The following is a 16,783-nucleotide window of genomic DNA, read 5'->3' on the forward strand; positions in this document are numbered from 1 at the left end:
TCTTTGGTGCTAAGCTGCATCCAGTTTCCCCAATTATTTTGTCTATCTGAGCATAAATTCTTTCCAAATTCATCCTTCATGTGTGGCTGGGAGAAGAGACTCGAAGGTACTCCAAGTCTGGCCTTGTCCATGGAGCAAATCACCCAGCCATGAATAAGCCATGTGTGCCCCTGCCAAGGAATTAGAGTGATTTGCTCTGATGACTCCCTCTTGTTGTCTTCTCCATCCATTACCTAGTCTCCTATTTTGTGGCACCAGGACCCAGCCATCTCTGTTGTACTGTGCAGAAGTACATGGGCCTGGTGACAGTGCACTGTGCGAGGTGTGAACCTGTGCCTGGGTGCCACAGAGTGACTTGAGTATTTGGTGCTGTGAAGGAATACACAGCAACTTCAGGCATGTTCCTGCTGTGGTCATTGTGGTCTCTGATTTGTGTATGCCAGACTCGTATAGGGTTTCCCAGTGGCCGAGCAAATCTGGAGGTGGTATCAGTGATTACAGTATCACAGTATGTTTGGGATTGGAAGGGACCTCAAAAGATCATCTAGTCCAATCCCCCTCTGGAGCAGGAACGCCTGGGTGAGGTCGCACAGGAACATGTCCAGGCGGGTTTTGAATGTCTCCAGAGTAGGAGACTCCACAACCTCCCTGGGCAGCCTGTTCCAGTGTCTGTCACCCTCACTGAGAAGAAGTTTTTTCTCAAATTTAAGTGGAACCTCTTGTGTTCCAGCTTGATCCCATTACCCCTTGTCCTATCATTGTTTGCCACTGAGAAGAGCCTGGCTCCATTGTTTATCCCTTCTGTGTTTCAGCTGCCTCAATAGTTCCACAGATTCCTCACCTACCTGCTTCTGCTCTGCTGGATACACAGGGAATGGGACCCATTGCACAGGTGTGTCCAACAAATGTGGGCAAGGTTCAAGACTTGCAAACACCTGTTGAAAGCTACACAAAGACAAGGCTTTTGTTTGTGAAATAACTCGTATGATGTTGCCATGCTTTGGTAGAGTTTTCCAGTCCAGAGCTAGAGCCTGCAAAAGACTAATAAAAAGGCAGGGAAATGTAGCAGGGCAGTGTGGAGAAAAATGCCCATGAATGGGTTATATTAGTTCTGATATGGTGGCAAAGATACAACAATTTTGGCCATAAATCCCTGGAATATGGATGCTTCAATTCCCTAGAATTTTATGCACCTTCTATTTGCTGGCAATGCCAAAATCGGGTAGAAGCAGTGCAGCAGTTGTGCCAAAATGAGGTAGAATTTTAGGATACTGCTCTAGAGCTACATACAAACCTGGTCTATGTCAAAAGGAAATGGACAAGACAAAAAAACCCCACTCTGATAAAATGGTAGCAGTCAAAACACTGGTAGTAGATATCACAGTTTCTTTTCAGTATTGCCCTTATTTGAAAATGAGTGAGGAGAAAAAGCAGAAAAAACAAACAAACAAACCACATTTATGTTGTGCAGGAAAATATTTTTTTTATTTGTCTAACCATTAGTCTTCAGTGAGCAAATACTGTGATGGATAGTCCAATTTGGGGGTTACTTAAGCTTTAGTATGACTTCTGGACCAAACTGTCTCAGATCCGCATGAGGCCCCATGCCTTTAAAGGACCTACAGTTTCATCAAGAAATAAAGGGATTTTAATAAGATGTTGTGATTTTTCTTAAGATGGATGTTCATTCTGGCACAGTTCATCTTTCCTAGATGCTCTGAGCTGATCCAGATTCTCTTGTTTGTGGTCACAGAAATAGATCCGTGCACTATCGATCATGGTGGCTGCTCCATACACGCTGTGTGTACTAAAGTGTCCCCAGGAGAGAGAACCTGTGTTTGTAAGGAAGGCTACGCTGGAGACGGGACGCTCTGCATGGGTGAGTGCTCAGCGCATGTTCTGGTGATAGTGGTGAGGCATCATGCAAGGGGGAATTTCAGACTAAAAGTGTTAAAACTTCAAGTTTAAGGATTGAAAAATTCAATTCTCCTTTCACTTTGTTCATGCAGTGATATTTCAAAGCAAGTAATTAGCAGCTGATGTTAATTCAACTGTCTTTCTGCTTTTTGTCAAGGTGTATGCACATATATGTGTATGTGTGTACATACATACTTGTAGATATACACTCTGCATTCTCTCAAGTCATGGTTAGTGCAGCGGTCATCCCTGTCCAGCACAGGGCCACCCAGAGCTGGGCAGAGAGCCACACTGTCCTTGGCACCCGTCTCGCTGGATGGTCTCAGACCAGTGTTCTGGTCTCAAACCAAAACAACAAACAAGGTTTCTTGCCTTGGTGCATGTTGTGGGGAGAGAGGTCCAGACACAAAGGGTGGGGGCACTCTCCTGCAGTGGTCCTCTGAGATGAGGATGGAGCTGTGGGAGAGTCCAGTCCTCACATATTCTTTAAATCACACCCAGGGAGGTGTGGGATTTTCTGTGGGGAGATTTATGACAACTCAGAGACCCACATGTGGCAGGAGTAGAACTTGCAACTTGCAGTTCTTTCCTATTCCTTTGCTATCACAAGTCACTTTTCCACCACAATGTTTCCAAAGCTGGGAAGGGCCTCTCTGTTGCTTTCCCAATACCTCTTCACATCACCAATTCCCAGCTGCCTTGAGCAGCCCTTAGCAATAATGTAACCTTATTGTTTTCCTGCAGAAATTGATCTCTGTCTCGAAAGCAACGGGGGCTGCCACAGCAATGCAGAGTGCATTAAAACAGGCCCAAAGAAGGTGAGTATGCAAGATGGATGTCAAGGCAACATTATTATGGAGGTTGTCACAGCTCTGTAGCTCTCTCAAAGACAATCATTGCCATGGCAGTGCTCTGCCTTGTGCCTATTACCTTCCATATAGAAAAGTTGCCTGGAAAGGGCAAGAAGAGATTGCTGCTTCCTTGAGAGCAGATGCCTTCTGCTGGCCAGAGGCTGGAGGCAGTTTTGGGTTATATTTGTTGTTGGCACAAGCATGGTTATTCACGGATGTCGCCATGGGTACTATACGACACGCTCAGCTATGTGTGTTTTCTTTATTGGGTCCAGTTTTCAGGCTGAGCATCTGTTCTCCCTCCAGGTTGCCTGCAACTGTCTTCCTGGTTACAGTGGGGATGGCGTGAGCCAGTGCAACCCCATCAACTTGTGTGAACAGGTATGTCTGCATTTTGCTGTTACCAGAGGTGAAGGCCACAGCTTTGAAGCATCCCTTTCTTCCAACAGTTAACAATAAGAACAGGGTTAGCCTGCTTGTCTAGACCTTGCTGTCTTGCCTTTTCACATACTAAAGGGATTTCCTCGTGTGTTTGGTTTCCATTGCCTCTTGTAATGACCTGCAAGTATGTTGACCACCTGGTACCCCCCTCTTGTGGGAACAGTGGCATAGGGTTGGAGGCATGTGGGCTTATTTCTCTGCTTCTCTTTTGTGTGGAACGTGCTCAAAAGTTTGAAAGTAATCTGTGGTTATGGCATCGCTGCCTTCTCAAAATCTCTCTTGTTTCATGGGAGGATTTTGTGCTGAAAAGTCCTTGAGGATTTGGGTGAGGTTTATTGTAAGGCACTGGACAGATGGGAGGAATGGTTTTCTTTCTGCTGGGCTGGATTGCTCTCCCATGCAAGTGGCCATTCAAGTTGTTGATTGTGCCCCTCCATGGAAGCCTTTTGCTCTTCTTGCTAGAACAATGGAGGCTGTAGTCCGTTTGGGCTCTGCAAGTACACAGGCCCTGGCACTCGGAACTGCTCCTGCTCTTGGCACAGCATTGGAGATGGCTTCAGGTGCCGTGGAAAAGTATTTCAGGTGAGAAACATGTGCAGCACCTTCTGTGTTCAGGCCCCCTGTTCTGCAGCAAATTGGCCCCTCCCCTCCAAGTGTGAGCTGCAGATGAGCAGACCTGTAGTGACATATTGACATGTGCGCTGTAGGAGGAGATACAGCTGCTTTGAGGCAAACTGTCCATAAATCACAGGTGGATTTTGGGTGCCAGCTGGGGGAGAGAATCATAGGAAAGTGACCTTGCTCCAGAGGGATCTGTGGTGTGAACACTCTGCTGCTCTGTCAGCAGCATTGGTCATACCTCCAGGATGCTGTTTTCTTAATATGACAAGCAAATGGGAGTAATTTTTTTTTTCTCCTCAAGGGAACCCACTTCTCCCAGTCTGTGGGATCAGGGCAGGTGTCTCCTGTGGCCATGCCAGGACTTGGGATCCAGTCTGGAAGGTGGCAGTCTGGCTCTGTTACCAATTCAATGGCTGTCCTTAGCCAAACTGGTGACCTTTTCTGGTAGTGGCAAATAAAAGCTGTCATGGCCACAGCAGAACCAGCAGAAAAGAGATGGACTCAGTTCTGTGCTTCTGCTCTTGCTGAAAAGTAAAATCAGTGTGGTGTAAAGAGAGGGAGTTTTTTCTGCCCAGCCTATGTCTGCCACTCTGGACAGGATCCCAGAACTGGTAGTGGCAGCACAGTGAGGTTGTTCTGTGAAGCACCTGACATGTCTCATGAGCACAGGGACAGTTAAACCTATGAGACAGGTGCTGCAGAAGCAGCCAGCTTCCATCTCTCTGTCTGCTCCATCCTGCAGCATCTGCAAGGTGAACGGCCCAGGCAGATGTCACTGCCTGCTTTGTAACCTCCACATCATCTGTGCCTGCAGTGCTGGCAAGAGAGGGAGGGAAAGATCACTGTGGTGTGTCAAGAGAACCGGTGCCTCATTGGGTAGGGAGAGTGGCCTGGAGTGGAAGGAGCAGGTCACCATGTGGGCTGGCCAGGGTCAAGTGGAAGGGACTCTGCTAACACCAGTTGTTTTTTTCTGTTTAAGGAGCTTGGAAGGATTGAAGATGCATCCGTGTTCTTTAAGATGATACTGGTTGGTGACAAACAGCTTTGTCCTTGTCTCTGTGTAGTAAATCCCACTTAGGGTTTTCTGCAAAGGGTCTTGCTAACTGGAACCATGTTTTCTGTTTCCCTTCCCACAAATGCTGTTCTGTCACAGGCAGAAAACATCAAGGAGCTCAGTGGGGCAGGGCCTTTCACTGTCTTTGTCCCACGGACAGATTTCATAGGAAACACCACAATGGTAAGTGTCCTCCCATCCCAAGTGCTGTCAGGTGTTGGGCAATGTCCCCTCCTGGAGCTGTTCTGACTGGTGAACTGAAGCAAAGGGACAGCACTGCAGTGGGTTAAGGGCATCCTCCATTCTCCATTACATAAGAGCAGAGGTTTGGGGCCAGCTCACTGCAGAGACAATCTGGGCAGGAGTAGACATGGCTCCTGTTGTAAGGAGACTCTCCCTGAGGCCGCTGCCTCATGGTCCTCAGAGGCACTGTGCCAGATCAGTGATGCATAGTGACTTCTTTTACCCGTGACTGTTAGGGGCTCATTACCGCAGAGCTTCACAGCATCTGTGGCGAAGGCCTCTTATTCCTGCTCTGTGCCTCAGGCCCTGCCATTCTGCCTCTCTCGGTCCCTTCCTTTTCATCCCAATAAGGGGGATGTCTGGGGCAAGTGGAGACATGAGGGAGGAGAAATCCTTATTCATGACCCTGTGAACCAGGCAGGTTCTTGACCAACAGCTTTCTGGTGTCAGTGTAATAGAAGATCTTATTACCATCGGTCACAAGCCCTGTTGTGCAGCTTCACAATGCTAGTCTCTACCTTTTTCCCATGACCCCCAATCCACCCAGTAAAGAGACAATTCCCAACAACCACATATCCCAGGTGTCACTTCCTCAAGGCCAGTGTGGTCATTTGTCCTCCATAAAGGGACCTGAATGCTGGCTTTGTCAAGCTGGATGAAATTTCCCAAAAGCTTTCAAATGGCTTTGTGCATTCACCTCATTTTTGGGGGGTGACTGGCTTTCCTGTGGGGGTGGGTCAAAGGGGGCTTGAGCAACCCAAGTCTCCCTCATTGGATCTGGGCCCTCCCACAAGGCAAAGTGCCCCCAGTGTGATCTCATTCTTGTTTTTCTCTCTGTAGTTTGAGGAGTGGAGGAGCAGAGGTCTCCTCCGGCACCTGCTTCGCTACCACATGGTGGGCTGCCAGAAGCTGCTGTCCAGTGACCTGGAAGCCCAGGAGTCCCTTACATCTTTATCTGGCCACCAAATAAAGATCACCATGAAAGAGGTACTTTTCTGTTATGATTCACTTCTCTGTCCCACTCATCAGGATGTCACTTTTGCTGTCATTTGAAGGTCACTGTGCTTGTGGCAAGTGACTTGGCTTATGGCCCACAGATGGCTTATAGGGCAGTGCTGTGGGTGAGGATACCTCATCACACCCCTTCTCTCTCAGAATAGCATCTATCTCAATGAGGAAGCCAAAGTGGTTGTGAGTGACATCATCGGCATGAACGGGGTCATTCATTTCATTGACAAGATCCTCATTCCAAGTGACCTGGTGGGCCGTAACATTTCCTCAGAGGTCTCACGGGTAAGTCTGAAGCAGTGACTGTGCCCTGATAACTGCCATGGCGAGGATGGGGCTTGGATCTTTCTCCCAACAGCTGATAGCGCTGTCCTGATAAGGGTTTCCACCCGAGCCCTCAGCCCAAGGCCGTGCAGGGTGCTCTTCCTCCCTGTTCCTAGCTGTGCAGGGCATGTCTGAGGACACAGATTTGGCTTGTGAAGGTGACAGCATTTGTGGCGTAGCGATATTTGGGACAGAAGGAGCTGTGAGTCATCACTAGGGAACAACAGGACTGGCTGTAGGCAGGGGGATCATGTCCCATGCCAGCCGTCACACTCCTTTTCCAGTGCAGCATAGATTGCACTATGGGATGGCTGATGTCTCTGTGGTACTCTTCAAACAAGTGCTAGGAGCTTATAGATCCTGCATTTCACAGTAAATAACACATTTTCTGTACAGCGCAACAGTGTGCTGAAATTCATCCCAGCTCCTGCCGTAGCAGCATCTACCCAGGATGAATCAGAAAAGTGGCAGCTGTGGAATGCAGTGCTTGCCAGGACAAATCCATCAGCATGATGATGACAGAAATAAACTTGTGTTCAGCTACTGTAGCTGTTAACCGTTTGGTTCCTCCCTGGTGTTACTGCTCCAGGTCCTGGAGAGGCACCTCTGAGTGACGATTGTTTCTTTCTTCTTCCTGCAGCAAAATATCACAGAAGTGGCAGAGGCCTTTGGGTACACCATCTATAGCAAGCTGCTGCAGGTGAGCGACCTGACTCCCTTCTGCGCTGTGGCGAGGTGGTGTGTACATGTGCACGTTCAGTTTTGGCTTGTGGCTTTTTCTTTCTATCCCCTCCTATCTCGGACAGGATGCAGAGCTGCTTCCACTGGTTAGTGACCCCCTGCATATACCCTTCACCATGCTGTGGCCCACAGATGCTGCATTTAATGCCCTCTCAGAGGAAAGACAGAAGTGGCTGTACCACAGGGAGCATCGGGATGTGCTGGCCTCCTATCTCAAAGCACATATGATCAGGGACACAAAGGTAAATGTGACAACAAGCAGGGTCCAACCTCCTGAGGCCACATATGTTGCCACCATGTGCCTATGGTTACGCCAGAGCAACCATGCCCAATATTTTGCTGCTGTAGAACATGCAACATAATAGTTGTCTTCAGAAGACCCAAAGCTGTTGAGCATTTGAGGCAACTACCGCTTCATCATGAACCTCTGGTGCAGTGTGGCTGAGCTGAGACCTGCTGTCATCAGCTTCTTCAGGAGGCCACATCACCCCCAGAGTGCCAACGCAAGGCTCACAACAGGCTCTTGTCTATAGTGGTGATGAACAAGGGAAGAGTCCAGCTGAGCGAATCCAGGTTCTGCCTGTGCACGCTCGTCTCTCACTGTTCAGGAATCTGGGACTTAACCCAGAATAGTTTTGCTTTTCCACCCACACCAGATTCTTGTGCTGCCTCATCTCACCCCTTCCCAGTGTGGCTGCTGACCCTTGTCCGCACCAGGCACCATCCCATCAGAAGTACAGACTGCCAGTTTTGCCTGTCTCTCCCTTCACAGTCTCCTTTTTCCCTCTTAGATTGTTGCTGGTAACATGCCCCAAGTTGAATCCGTAAGGACCATGCATGGGTCCACCATCTCGTTCAGCTGCAGCAAAAACCACGTGGTGAGTGATGATGATGCTGGGCTCTGCTTTCCACTGAGCACGTGTCCCTGGGCATAGCCATGGAGCAACTGATGGTTGGTCACTGGCAGGAGTGAACAGCAAGTTGGGGTGCTGGCAGGCTGGGACACCCCATTCTCCTGACTACAGCTGGGCCTGTAGAGGCTTGAGACTCTGCGGGCAGCTGGCAGGGAAGTATGGAGGTGTGTGGTACCTGCACATGCACTTCACGATGAGCACCAGGTTGAGAAGCCAGCCACATGGTGCCATGATCCAACAGAGCGTGTGTTGCATGGACAGAGACCATTTCTTAGGAGAGACAGCCATGAAAAGTGGCAATTGGGAAGGCTGGTCAAGGACACAAGGGGTGATTGGGAAGTCATGACAGCCAAAAAGGACAACCTTTGGGTGGTGCAGCCAGGAGGTAGGATGCACCAAAATCACAAGTCCCTTTCTTCCTCTGGCAGGGGGAGCTTCTGGTGGGGAACGGTGATGCCACCATCATCCAGAGGCATATGGAGTTCAAAGGGGGCATTGCTTATGGCATCGATAGGCTGTTGGAGCCACCAGATCTGGGATCTCGATGTGATGAGTTCACCTTTGTTGAGCTGCAGGTGAGTGCTTGAGATGAGGCCAATATGGATCTGTGATGTCTGTTGAGCCCCATGCCTGGGCAGAGGGATATCACGAGGGCTTTGCTGCCCTTCCTCAGCAAAGCTCTGAGCAGCCAAGAGAGGCAGAAGTGCATATTGAGTTGTTGTGAAGTTTCGTTCTTCCCTCCACAGGCATCTACAGAGAGCTGCGGACGCTGTGGCTTCGAGCCACCCTGCCCTGCTGGCTCCGTTCAACGGGTAAAGTTCACACCTTTGTCACCAAGGAGGCCTGTTAAGGGCCGATGACAAAACCCACACACCCCTCATGTTTTAGCAGCAAAATGAAGACACACCTGCATGTGGCAAGTCCCTCAGCTCAGTCACACCATCTGTGCCTCGCCCCAAGGTCACGCGGTCCCGTAGGGCAGGAGCTGGGCTGAGCAATACGGGCTCGGGGGCTCCAGTGGTATTTGCTGGGTCAGTCCCTGCATGGGTGACAGTGGCCTAACCCCTGCAGCAGCACTGACAGCTTCTCTCGGTGCTTTATAGCAAAAGAGCTCAGCCTGGCTGCTGGAGATGGCCCAGGGGTCAGATGGTGAGCAGCCTTGTGGGGGCAGTGGTTGTACCCCACTCTCACTGCATTGCCCATTGTCTCTCTCTTTTGGACTTTGGGCCATGTCCCTGAGGTCCATCTGTACCTCCTCTGTCACCAGCTCCATCACATGTTAGGAAGCCTCTGTTACTTGTCATAAAACTGAACGAGTGGCACAAGAATAGTCAAAGTGAGACATCAGTGACCAATGTGGCAAACTGCGTTTTGCCTCTTTCCTCGCAGGGGCAAGCCAAGCGCTGCCATTACAGAAACCAGCTGTCAAGAAACACTTTTTTGTTTCACCGCAACTCCCTGTTGCGGCCGTCCTGGTCACCCCCTCTGTGGAGCTCCTTCAGAAGACAGAAACCAGGCTGCAGGAGGAGCTGCGTTTCCGCACAGTGGGTCCCTCAGTGCTGCGCAAACCACTATGGCCGTGACTGCTGGGGTAAGGAGCTGCGCGACCCTTTCCCGCCCCGGCCCTTTCTCTTGTGTGAAGGTGGTGTTACTGGTTCCACACAGATGTCTGGCATCCATAGATGTGCTTCCCTGGGGAAGGTTGGGCAAAACCCAGGGCAGCGAACCTCAGTCTGGGGCAGGGAACAATCCCCTGGGAGCGTATTGTGGATGGTGTAACAGGGAATTCCCTTTCCTTGGAGAACCGCTTGTCCCTATGGAAAGCTCTTGGCACAGGGCTCTGGGGGTGGCTGTCAGACATGTCACTCACACCTAGATGTTGCTGATGCTCAACCATTCCCCTATACCTGCCCTCTGTGCTCCATCTATGGGCAACTTCCATGTCCTTGGATGACGCTGCTGCCCGGTCAGCATGGGGCAGGCCAGCACAAACCCAGCACACTGCAGCAGAGGGGCTTCCCAGGCTGGAAGCTGTGTCAAATGTGTCCTTCTCGCCCCTCTTCATAAGATTTATTGTCATGCAATGTCCCTGGAACTGACTGCTGAGTGGGCTCTGTGGTCCAAGCACCTCATAAGCAACAGCTCACATGGCACCAGGCTCCCCGCCAGCACAGGGTCACTTCGTCACCACAGCCTCACTAAGGTGCTCCATTTGCAGCATGCCCAGGAGGGCTGGAGGCGCCGTGCAGTAACCGTGGTACTTGTGACGACAAAATTGGTGGCTCAGGGAGATGCAACTGCAGCCAGGCTTTCATTGGGACCAGCTGTGAGCTGTGCGCACCGGGCAGATACGGGCCAGACTGCCGAGGTACGGGGGAAACTGTGGGGTGGCAGCAGCGCAGAGGGTTTGTGCAGAGGTGGCTGCGGCACAGGGTGCTACTTGGAGAGGGTGTACGTGCTGCACTGACCTCTTTGCAGCCTACAGCATGGTAACTAGTGCTGCCGTGTATGCATCAGTCCCCAGAACGCTCAGGTCAGACCTGTGGGGCTGGGGACAGCCCTCCCTGGGCTTGTGGCCAGACAGCTGTTAACCCAGCAGTGGTTGGAGAAGGCTGGGTGGCATGTGCCGGGAGCTGTGGCCAGTGCAGCCATGTTGCTGGTGGCCTCACCTCTGGTGCCAAAGCCCCAGGGTCAAAGGCCCCTTCTCATTTGTCAAGCACAGCTGAGAGGCCCAGTCTGGCAGAAAGTATTAACACGTATTTTGAGCTGGGGGGATCAATCTGTAATTTGTGATGAGCCCTGTACAGAAAGAGCATCTCCTGGGATGTGCTCAGAAGGGACCATGTCCCTGTGAGGCAAAGGGAAGGAAAAGGGAGTTCCTCATCCTCCCATCCCAAGCTGGGCCTTAGGGGGTCTGCAGGAAAGTTCTTGATGGCTGCATGTTGGCAGGGACTCGGTGTGAAAAATGCATCTCTAGGAATGCCCAGGGGAGGAGAATGATGGGGGTTTGTGGGTGCAGAGAGGCTTCCCCTCCTCCATGAGGGGTGCATGTTGTGGGGAGCCAGTGCTGGCAGCAAGAGGAAAGGATGTGTGCAGACAGCCCTGCCTGCCCTCATGTGCTGCCCACACAAGCCACGTTTCTGCCTCATGGCCGTCCTGTGGCCTGAGCGTGACCATTCTCTGCCACCAGCATGGATGCTGTGACTGTTTTTATCCATTCTTCACAGAGTGTAACTGTACCGAGAATGGCGTATGCAATGCAGGACTGCATGGTGATGGCTTCTGCTTCTGTGCCGAGGGCTGGACTGGAGAACGCTGTGAAATCAGACTCGGTGAGGGATGCCAAGCCCCACCACCCGCTATTCCCTGGGACCCGGTGCCATATGGCCGCTTTCCCAATAGCCGGGTTGTTCAAGCAGCCGGTCAGAAGTACCTCCAAAAGGAGCTATTGGATGCTGAGATCTGGCCCGTGCTGTTGAATTTCACAAGGGCTGGGGTGGTAGGGAGGAGGAAGAGGAAAGCTACACTTGACCATGATCGAGCCCCTCAGCTCAGAGGTGCTCCAAGAAGAGCTTGAGGGGGAGGTGAAGACCTGACATGTATCTGATGGAGTAACAGGCATCTGCAGATGGGCAGGTGGCCTGGGGCAGAGGCTGGTGTTGGCAGCCGTGCCCGTGTTGCAGCCCTTGGATCATTCTGCCCCATGTGTGTTCTGGTTTCAGTCCTGATGCCCACCTGCTCTCCACCGTGCCATCCCCAGGCCGTCTGCCGCTCCGGCAACCTCTGTGAATGCAACCTGCACTACGAAGGAGACGGGAGAATGTGCTCAGGTTGGGGGAGCCATGAGGGGCTGGGCTGGAGGGGTGGCGAGCGCAGGGGAAAGCGGCCGTGACAAGACAACAGGTGGCCATCTCCCAACGGTCATATTGGTGGGATGACTGGCAGGACAGACAGACAGACAGACCACCAGGACACTAGCAAGGTGTGTTAGTTAACCTAATGCTTTTACCCCTGCAGTGATCGACATGTGTGGCCAGGACAATGGGGGATGTGCCAGGCATGCACAGTGCACACAGGTTGGAGTGAACGTCTCCTGTGCCTGTGCTCCTGGGTATGGAGGCGATGGCTACGTCTGTGACCCCATAGACAGGTGTGCAGATGGTAGGAACGGGGACTGCAGTCAGCACGCCAACTGCATCAGCACTGGGCCTGTGAGTACCTCCTGTAGGTCCGGGGACCTGCATCCCCTTGGTGATGGCGCTCGTCCTGCGGGTCCTCACCGCCAGGCAGGGGCCATGCCCTCGCTCTGCTGCCAGGCTGTGGTGACAGTCCTGCTGATGTTATGGTGAGGCCATTTTTCCCCATTCCTCTGTCCAAAGGGCATAAGCTGTGTCAGTCATGCCATTTCTTAACTGTTTTGGGGGTTCCAGGATGGTCCTTTGAGGACAACGCTAGCCCTTTTTGCTGAGAAAACAGAGCTGCTCACTGCAGGCCAGAAAATGGGGCTGGGAGCGTGGTGTAGTCCAAGAATCATGAGCTGTGTACCCCGAAGCTCAGCTGTCTTTTAAGCAACATGTGATGAGGATTCAATGTGACATTTTTTGGTTCATGTTCAGTTGGATGTGGGGGTAGGACAGAGGCTGTGTGGCTTTTTGTAGCTCTGTCATGGTCCCAATGGGCTGTGGAGGCATTCTGAAGGCTCATCCTCAACTTCATAGGGATACAAAGTTCCCCAGCTGGCATCTGCATGTTTGCATTCACACAAATGCCGGCCTTCCTTTGTGCTGCAGAACGAGCGGCGCTGCGAGTGCAAGCGGGGCTACGTCGGTGATGGGATCCAGTGCCTGGAAGAGGCTGTGCCCCCAACAGACCAGTGCCTGGAAGACAACGGGCAGTGCCATCGGGAGGCCATTTGCACCGACTTGCACTTTCATGGTGAGCATGCTCAACCCTGCATGATATTCCACGGAGAAGTCCCATTCCCTCATCCTTCACCTTCTGGCTGGGGCATCCCTCAAGGGAGCTGGAGGGTGGGATGGCCAAGGGACCAGGAACTTGTCTCTGTAGCTTGGTCCATTTTTCACATTCTCCTTTTCCCCTACCTGTCATATGGGGGAAGACAAGCCATCCTTGTCTGCTCCTGTGTGACACGTGAGATGGCCTCCAGTGGGGTTATGCTACCAGTAGGCACTGACTCCCTTGTGGAAGGTGAGAAGCTCAGAGGAAGACATGCTGCATCCCACGTCGCCCTCCTTGGGCATTGTCCCCGTCCCACCCCTCCCGTGCAGCACGTTGGCAGTGGGGTCTGCACTCACATAGGGACCCACGCGACAGCCCCAGGGAGGCCGCTTGCTCTCTGTCCAGTACTGATGCTCCCTGGCCTTGGTATTTTGCAGATAAGACTATGGGCGTATTTCATCTGCAGTCACCCCGAAAAAAATACGACTTCACTTACGAGCAGGCTCAGGCAGCCTGTGCTGCAGAAGGCGCTTCCCTGGCCACTTTCCAGCAGCTCGCGGCAGCACAGCAGGTCAGGACGGGGGACAGAGGTGGGGCAGGGGCTGGCTCCATCGCCTCACATGGGCACATTAAGTGGTAGCCCAGTCCAGTGGCAGCTTCTCCCTGGTGCGTGGGCAACCCCATATCCCTTTAGCCAGGCACTGTTTGCTGCATCTATGTCCATGAGACCTGGAGGGCTGGTGGGTCTTGCCAGTCACATTGGGATGACACCTCTGGCAGTGCCCAGCCCATTAGGTGTTGGGGGGATGTCAGATGAGGCTGCAGGATGGGAGTGTGCACATGGCAGAAAATGTGGGCCAGAGATATTGTTTTTAATCTAATCTAATTTGTTTTCCTCTGCTAGATGGGATTCCATCTGTGCCTGGTGGGCTGGCTGGACAATGGCACAGCTGGGTACCCCACAGCCTACCCCAACCCCAGCTGTGGGGCTAACCGAGTGGGCATCGTGGACTACGGCTCCCGAAGCAACCTGAGCGAGACTTGGGATGCGTTCTGCTACCGGGAGAAGGGTGAGTGGTGCAAGCACATTCCCTGGGGACAATGCTGTTTGGGACAAGAGGCGTGTCAAGGCAGCAGGCAGAGAACTGTCCTTAGAGCATGAGGCATGGGCAGATGGGTACATCCCCCTCTCCCCTTGCCCATGTCTGGAGGAAACATGTTGAGTGGCATCCAGAAGTCAAGGGAGACGTGGTCAGTGCAGCCACCATTGGCAAGTCAAGTCACATCTTGGCTTTTCTTTGCAGATGTGACTTGCACCTGCCGTGATGGGTTTGTGGGAGATGGGTATTGGTGCAGCGGCAAACTCCCCGATGTACTCGCCGAGAATGCTCGCTTCTCCACCTTCTATTCCGTAAGTGATGCTCTCCTGGTTCTCTACGCCAGCAGCCAGCAACGAGGTGGAGGGAGGGGCAGAACAGGGAGAATTGGTGGTTTGGTCTGCGTGTGGGGTGCAGGGTACAAACAGAGACTTTTTCTTTCTGGAGCTGGGGAATGTTTCCTGGGCTCAGGAAAGTAACAGCCTTGAGTCTCCTGCAGCATGCTGATGGGGAAGATATGCCATCTTTTCCAGATGTTGCTCGATTTTGCCAATGACACAGAAGAAGGACTGGATTTTTTCATCTATTTGTCTGATGACTCTGCTCCCAAAACTCTCTTTGTCCCTCTGAATTCTGGCTTTGCAGACAATGAGGTAAGCAAGGAGGGATGAGCGGCTGCTTTGAAGGCTCATGGAACAAGCTATCAGAGCCCCAGAGGACAGCAGGGGTTCACTATGATGGTGAAATGAAATACTCTGGGGAAGGAGGGAGGACTTTAGGTGAGAAGAGACCACTGGAAGTCTCTAGTCCAGCCCCTCTCTCAGAAGAGCCATTTAGGTCAGATTGCTCAGAGCCTTTTCCAGTTGAGCTTTGACTCCTAAGTATGGCAGTTCCCCCTCTTCTCTGTGTGATAGTTTTGTACCATGTTGCCCATAAATTGAGCTGCCTTGTGGCCATGGAGAGTGTCTGGGCTTAGGCCAGGTCGGGGCTGCTCACAGCAGGAAGGTGGGGGTGAGGACCAACCCTGCTGTTCCTCATCCCTGCTCCCTGTTGATTTTTCAGACACTGACGGGAGAAGAACTGAAGCTCCATGTGTCATCCAGCAATGTTGTTCTCTTCAGCTTCAACCTGACAGCAGGCACCACCATCCCATCCCAGTCAGGATATGACCTCCATGTGTCAGACCTTCCAGTGGGCAACAGCACAGAGCACGCTGTAGGTTTAACCGCTGGAGAGGTTAACAAGAAAAAACAAAACATGAGTTGTCACCACAGCTCTTTTGAGACAGGGAATCACCGGGGAGGCTTTCTGGCTGGGTGACATCTTCTCTGTCTTGTGCTGTAGGGTGCCAAAGGGATCAATGACACAATGATTGTGGAGTGGGACATCATAGCTTTCAATGGCATCATTCATGCGATTGCAGAGCCACTGAGGATCCCACCGCCTGTTGTGCATCTTGGCCAGGTGAGTGTCCAAGGGCACGAACAGGGAAGGCAGATGCTGAAAGAGCTGGTGCCAGGCCTGGGAATGGGGACGAGGTGGCAGAGTCCCCCCAGGGACTGGCCTTGTCCTCTGCTCTGCTGGCCGGGCTGCCTGTGGTCACACCAGGCAGCCGCAGTGTGCAGCTGTGTGGGAGAGCCCGTGGTTCTGCCAGGGGAATACCGTAACCCAGCTGCTCTTTCTCCACGCAGGTGAAGGCGGTGGGGCAGGCGCCGGGCTCAGTGGCCACAGGGACGCTGTCAGCGCTGTGCTTCGCGCTGGTGCTGGCTGCCGGGGCCGGCGTCGCCTACTACTGTGTGAAGCGGCGGCGGCGGGAGGAGCAGTTCGGGTATTTCCAGGTAGGTGCGGGCAGCCACGTGGAGCGGTCCCGCCGCCGCGGTGTGTCGCGCGGGTGGGAGGGGCGCCACGCTCCCCCCAAGGCCCCGCCCCCAGCCGCCCCGCCAATCGCGCCGCTCCGTTGCCAGGCGGATCTCCGCGCGGACGAGGAGGCGGAAGAGGAGGCGGTGCCGCAGCGGGAGGGCGCGCGCCCGCAGGCGAGGCCACACGCCGCCAGGCTCCGCCTCCAGCGGCCGCTCGTCGCCATCCCCAACCCGCTCTACGGTGGCCACGCCCCCGACTACGAGCCGCTGCACGTGAGTACCGCCCCGCCCCGCGCCCCCGCCCCGCGCCCCCGCCCCGCCCCGCCCCGCGCTCACGCCGCTCTGCCCGCAGGACGCGCTCCTGACCGACGCCGACGGGTGCGCGCACTGAGGGGCCGCTCCCGCCGCCCGGCCCGGGGGACGCCGAGGAATGAAGAGCCGCCCCGGCTCCCACCGACCACCCCGCCAGTACCTGCTGCCCGGCAGCCCCAGCACGAGGCCTCCAGCCCTTTCTCGCCCACAGCCCAACCCCACCCCGGCCCCTCCCGGTGTCCTCTCTGCTCTATGGGCACAGGAGGCTCCGGGATGGACACCTCGGGCCTGGCCCCTCGGCCACCGGAGCTGCACCCCGGGGCTGGCAAAGGAACTGGACGTGAGCAGGTTAGTCAGTTAGTTACACATGCTGCAGGCTTTTATTGAGCACACAGCACAGATGTGAAATGGCACATGCACATACTACAAACATTTGATTAGA

General features: G+C 53.3%; 1 protein-coding gene across 4 annotated transcripts in view; it reads left to right on the plus strand.

Moving 5' to 3' along the window:
* Positions 1 to 16,566, plus strand: part of STAB1 (stabilin 1) — a 58,104-nt gene extending 41,538 nt beyond the window's left edge. For 3 of the 4 annotated variants that reach the window (XM_082060114.1, XM_082060115.1, XM_082060113.1), the window contains 29 exons: positions 813 to 892; positions 1,754 to 1,879; positions 2,662 to 2,735; positions 3,075 to 3,149; positions 3,672 to 3,791; positions 4,810 to 4,857; positions 4,984 to 5,067; positions 5,968 to 6,114; positions 6,283 to 6,420; positions 7,100 to 7,159; positions 7,266 to 7,442; positions 7,992 to 8,078; positions 8,543 to 8,689; positions 8,861 to 8,926; positions 9,504 to 9,705; positions 10,333 to 10,482; positions 11,342 to 11,446; positions 11,837 to 11,944; positions 12,132 to 12,325; positions 12,905 to 13,049; positions 13,511 to 13,644; positions 13,978 to 14,143; positions 14,378 to 14,484; positions 14,704 to 14,823; positions 15,233 to 15,385; positions 15,515 to 15,634; positions 15,862 to 16,008; positions 16,135 to 16,302; positions 16,382 to 16,566. In XM_082060114.1, coding sequence (XP_081916240.1) covers positions 813 to 892; positions 1,754 to 1,879; positions 2,662 to 2,735; positions 3,075 to 3,149; positions 3,672 to 3,791; positions 4,810 to 4,857; positions 4,984 to 5,067; positions 5,968 to 6,114; positions 6,283 to 6,420; positions 7,100 to 7,159; positions 7,266 to 7,442; positions 7,992 to 8,078; positions 8,543 to 8,689; positions 8,861 to 8,926; positions 9,504 to 9,705; positions 10,333 to 10,482; positions 11,342 to 11,446; positions 11,837 to 11,944; positions 12,132 to 12,325; positions 12,905 to 13,049; positions 13,511 to 13,644; positions 13,978 to 14,143; positions 14,378 to 14,484; positions 14,704 to 14,823; positions 15,233 to 15,385; positions 15,515 to 15,634; positions 15,862 to 16,008; positions 16,135 to 16,302; positions 16,382 to 16,420 — 3,487 coding nt within the window. In that variant the 3' untranslated portion in view covers positions 16,421 to 16,566. The remainder of the gene's footprint in view (positions 1 to 812; positions 893 to 1,753; positions 1,880 to 2,661; positions 2,736 to 3,074; positions 3,150 to 3,671; positions 3,792 to 4,809; positions 4,858 to 4,983; positions 5,068 to 5,967; positions 6,115 to 6,282; positions 6,421 to 7,099; positions 7,160 to 7,265; positions 7,443 to 7,991; positions 8,079 to 8,542; positions 8,690 to 8,860; positions 8,927 to 9,503; positions 9,706 to 10,332; positions 10,483 to 11,341; positions 11,447 to 11,836; positions 11,945 to 12,131; positions 12,326 to 12,904; positions 13,050 to 13,510; positions 13,645 to 13,977; positions 14,144 to 14,377; positions 14,485 to 14,703; positions 14,824 to 15,232; positions 15,386 to 15,514; positions 15,635 to 15,861; positions 16,009 to 16,134; positions 16,303 to 16,381) is intronic. The other variant, XM_082060116.1, reaches the window with a different exon arrangement.
* Positions 16,567 to 16,783: the final 217 nt, after the last annotated feature.

This window comes from Streptopelia decaocto (assembly GCF_964273445.1).
Source record: "Streptopelia decaocto genome assembly, chromosome: 8".
In the NCBI taxonomy this organism is placed as follows: domain Eukaryota; kingdom Metazoa; phylum Chordata; class Aves; order Columbiformes; family Columbidae; genus Streptopelia; species Streptopelia decaocto.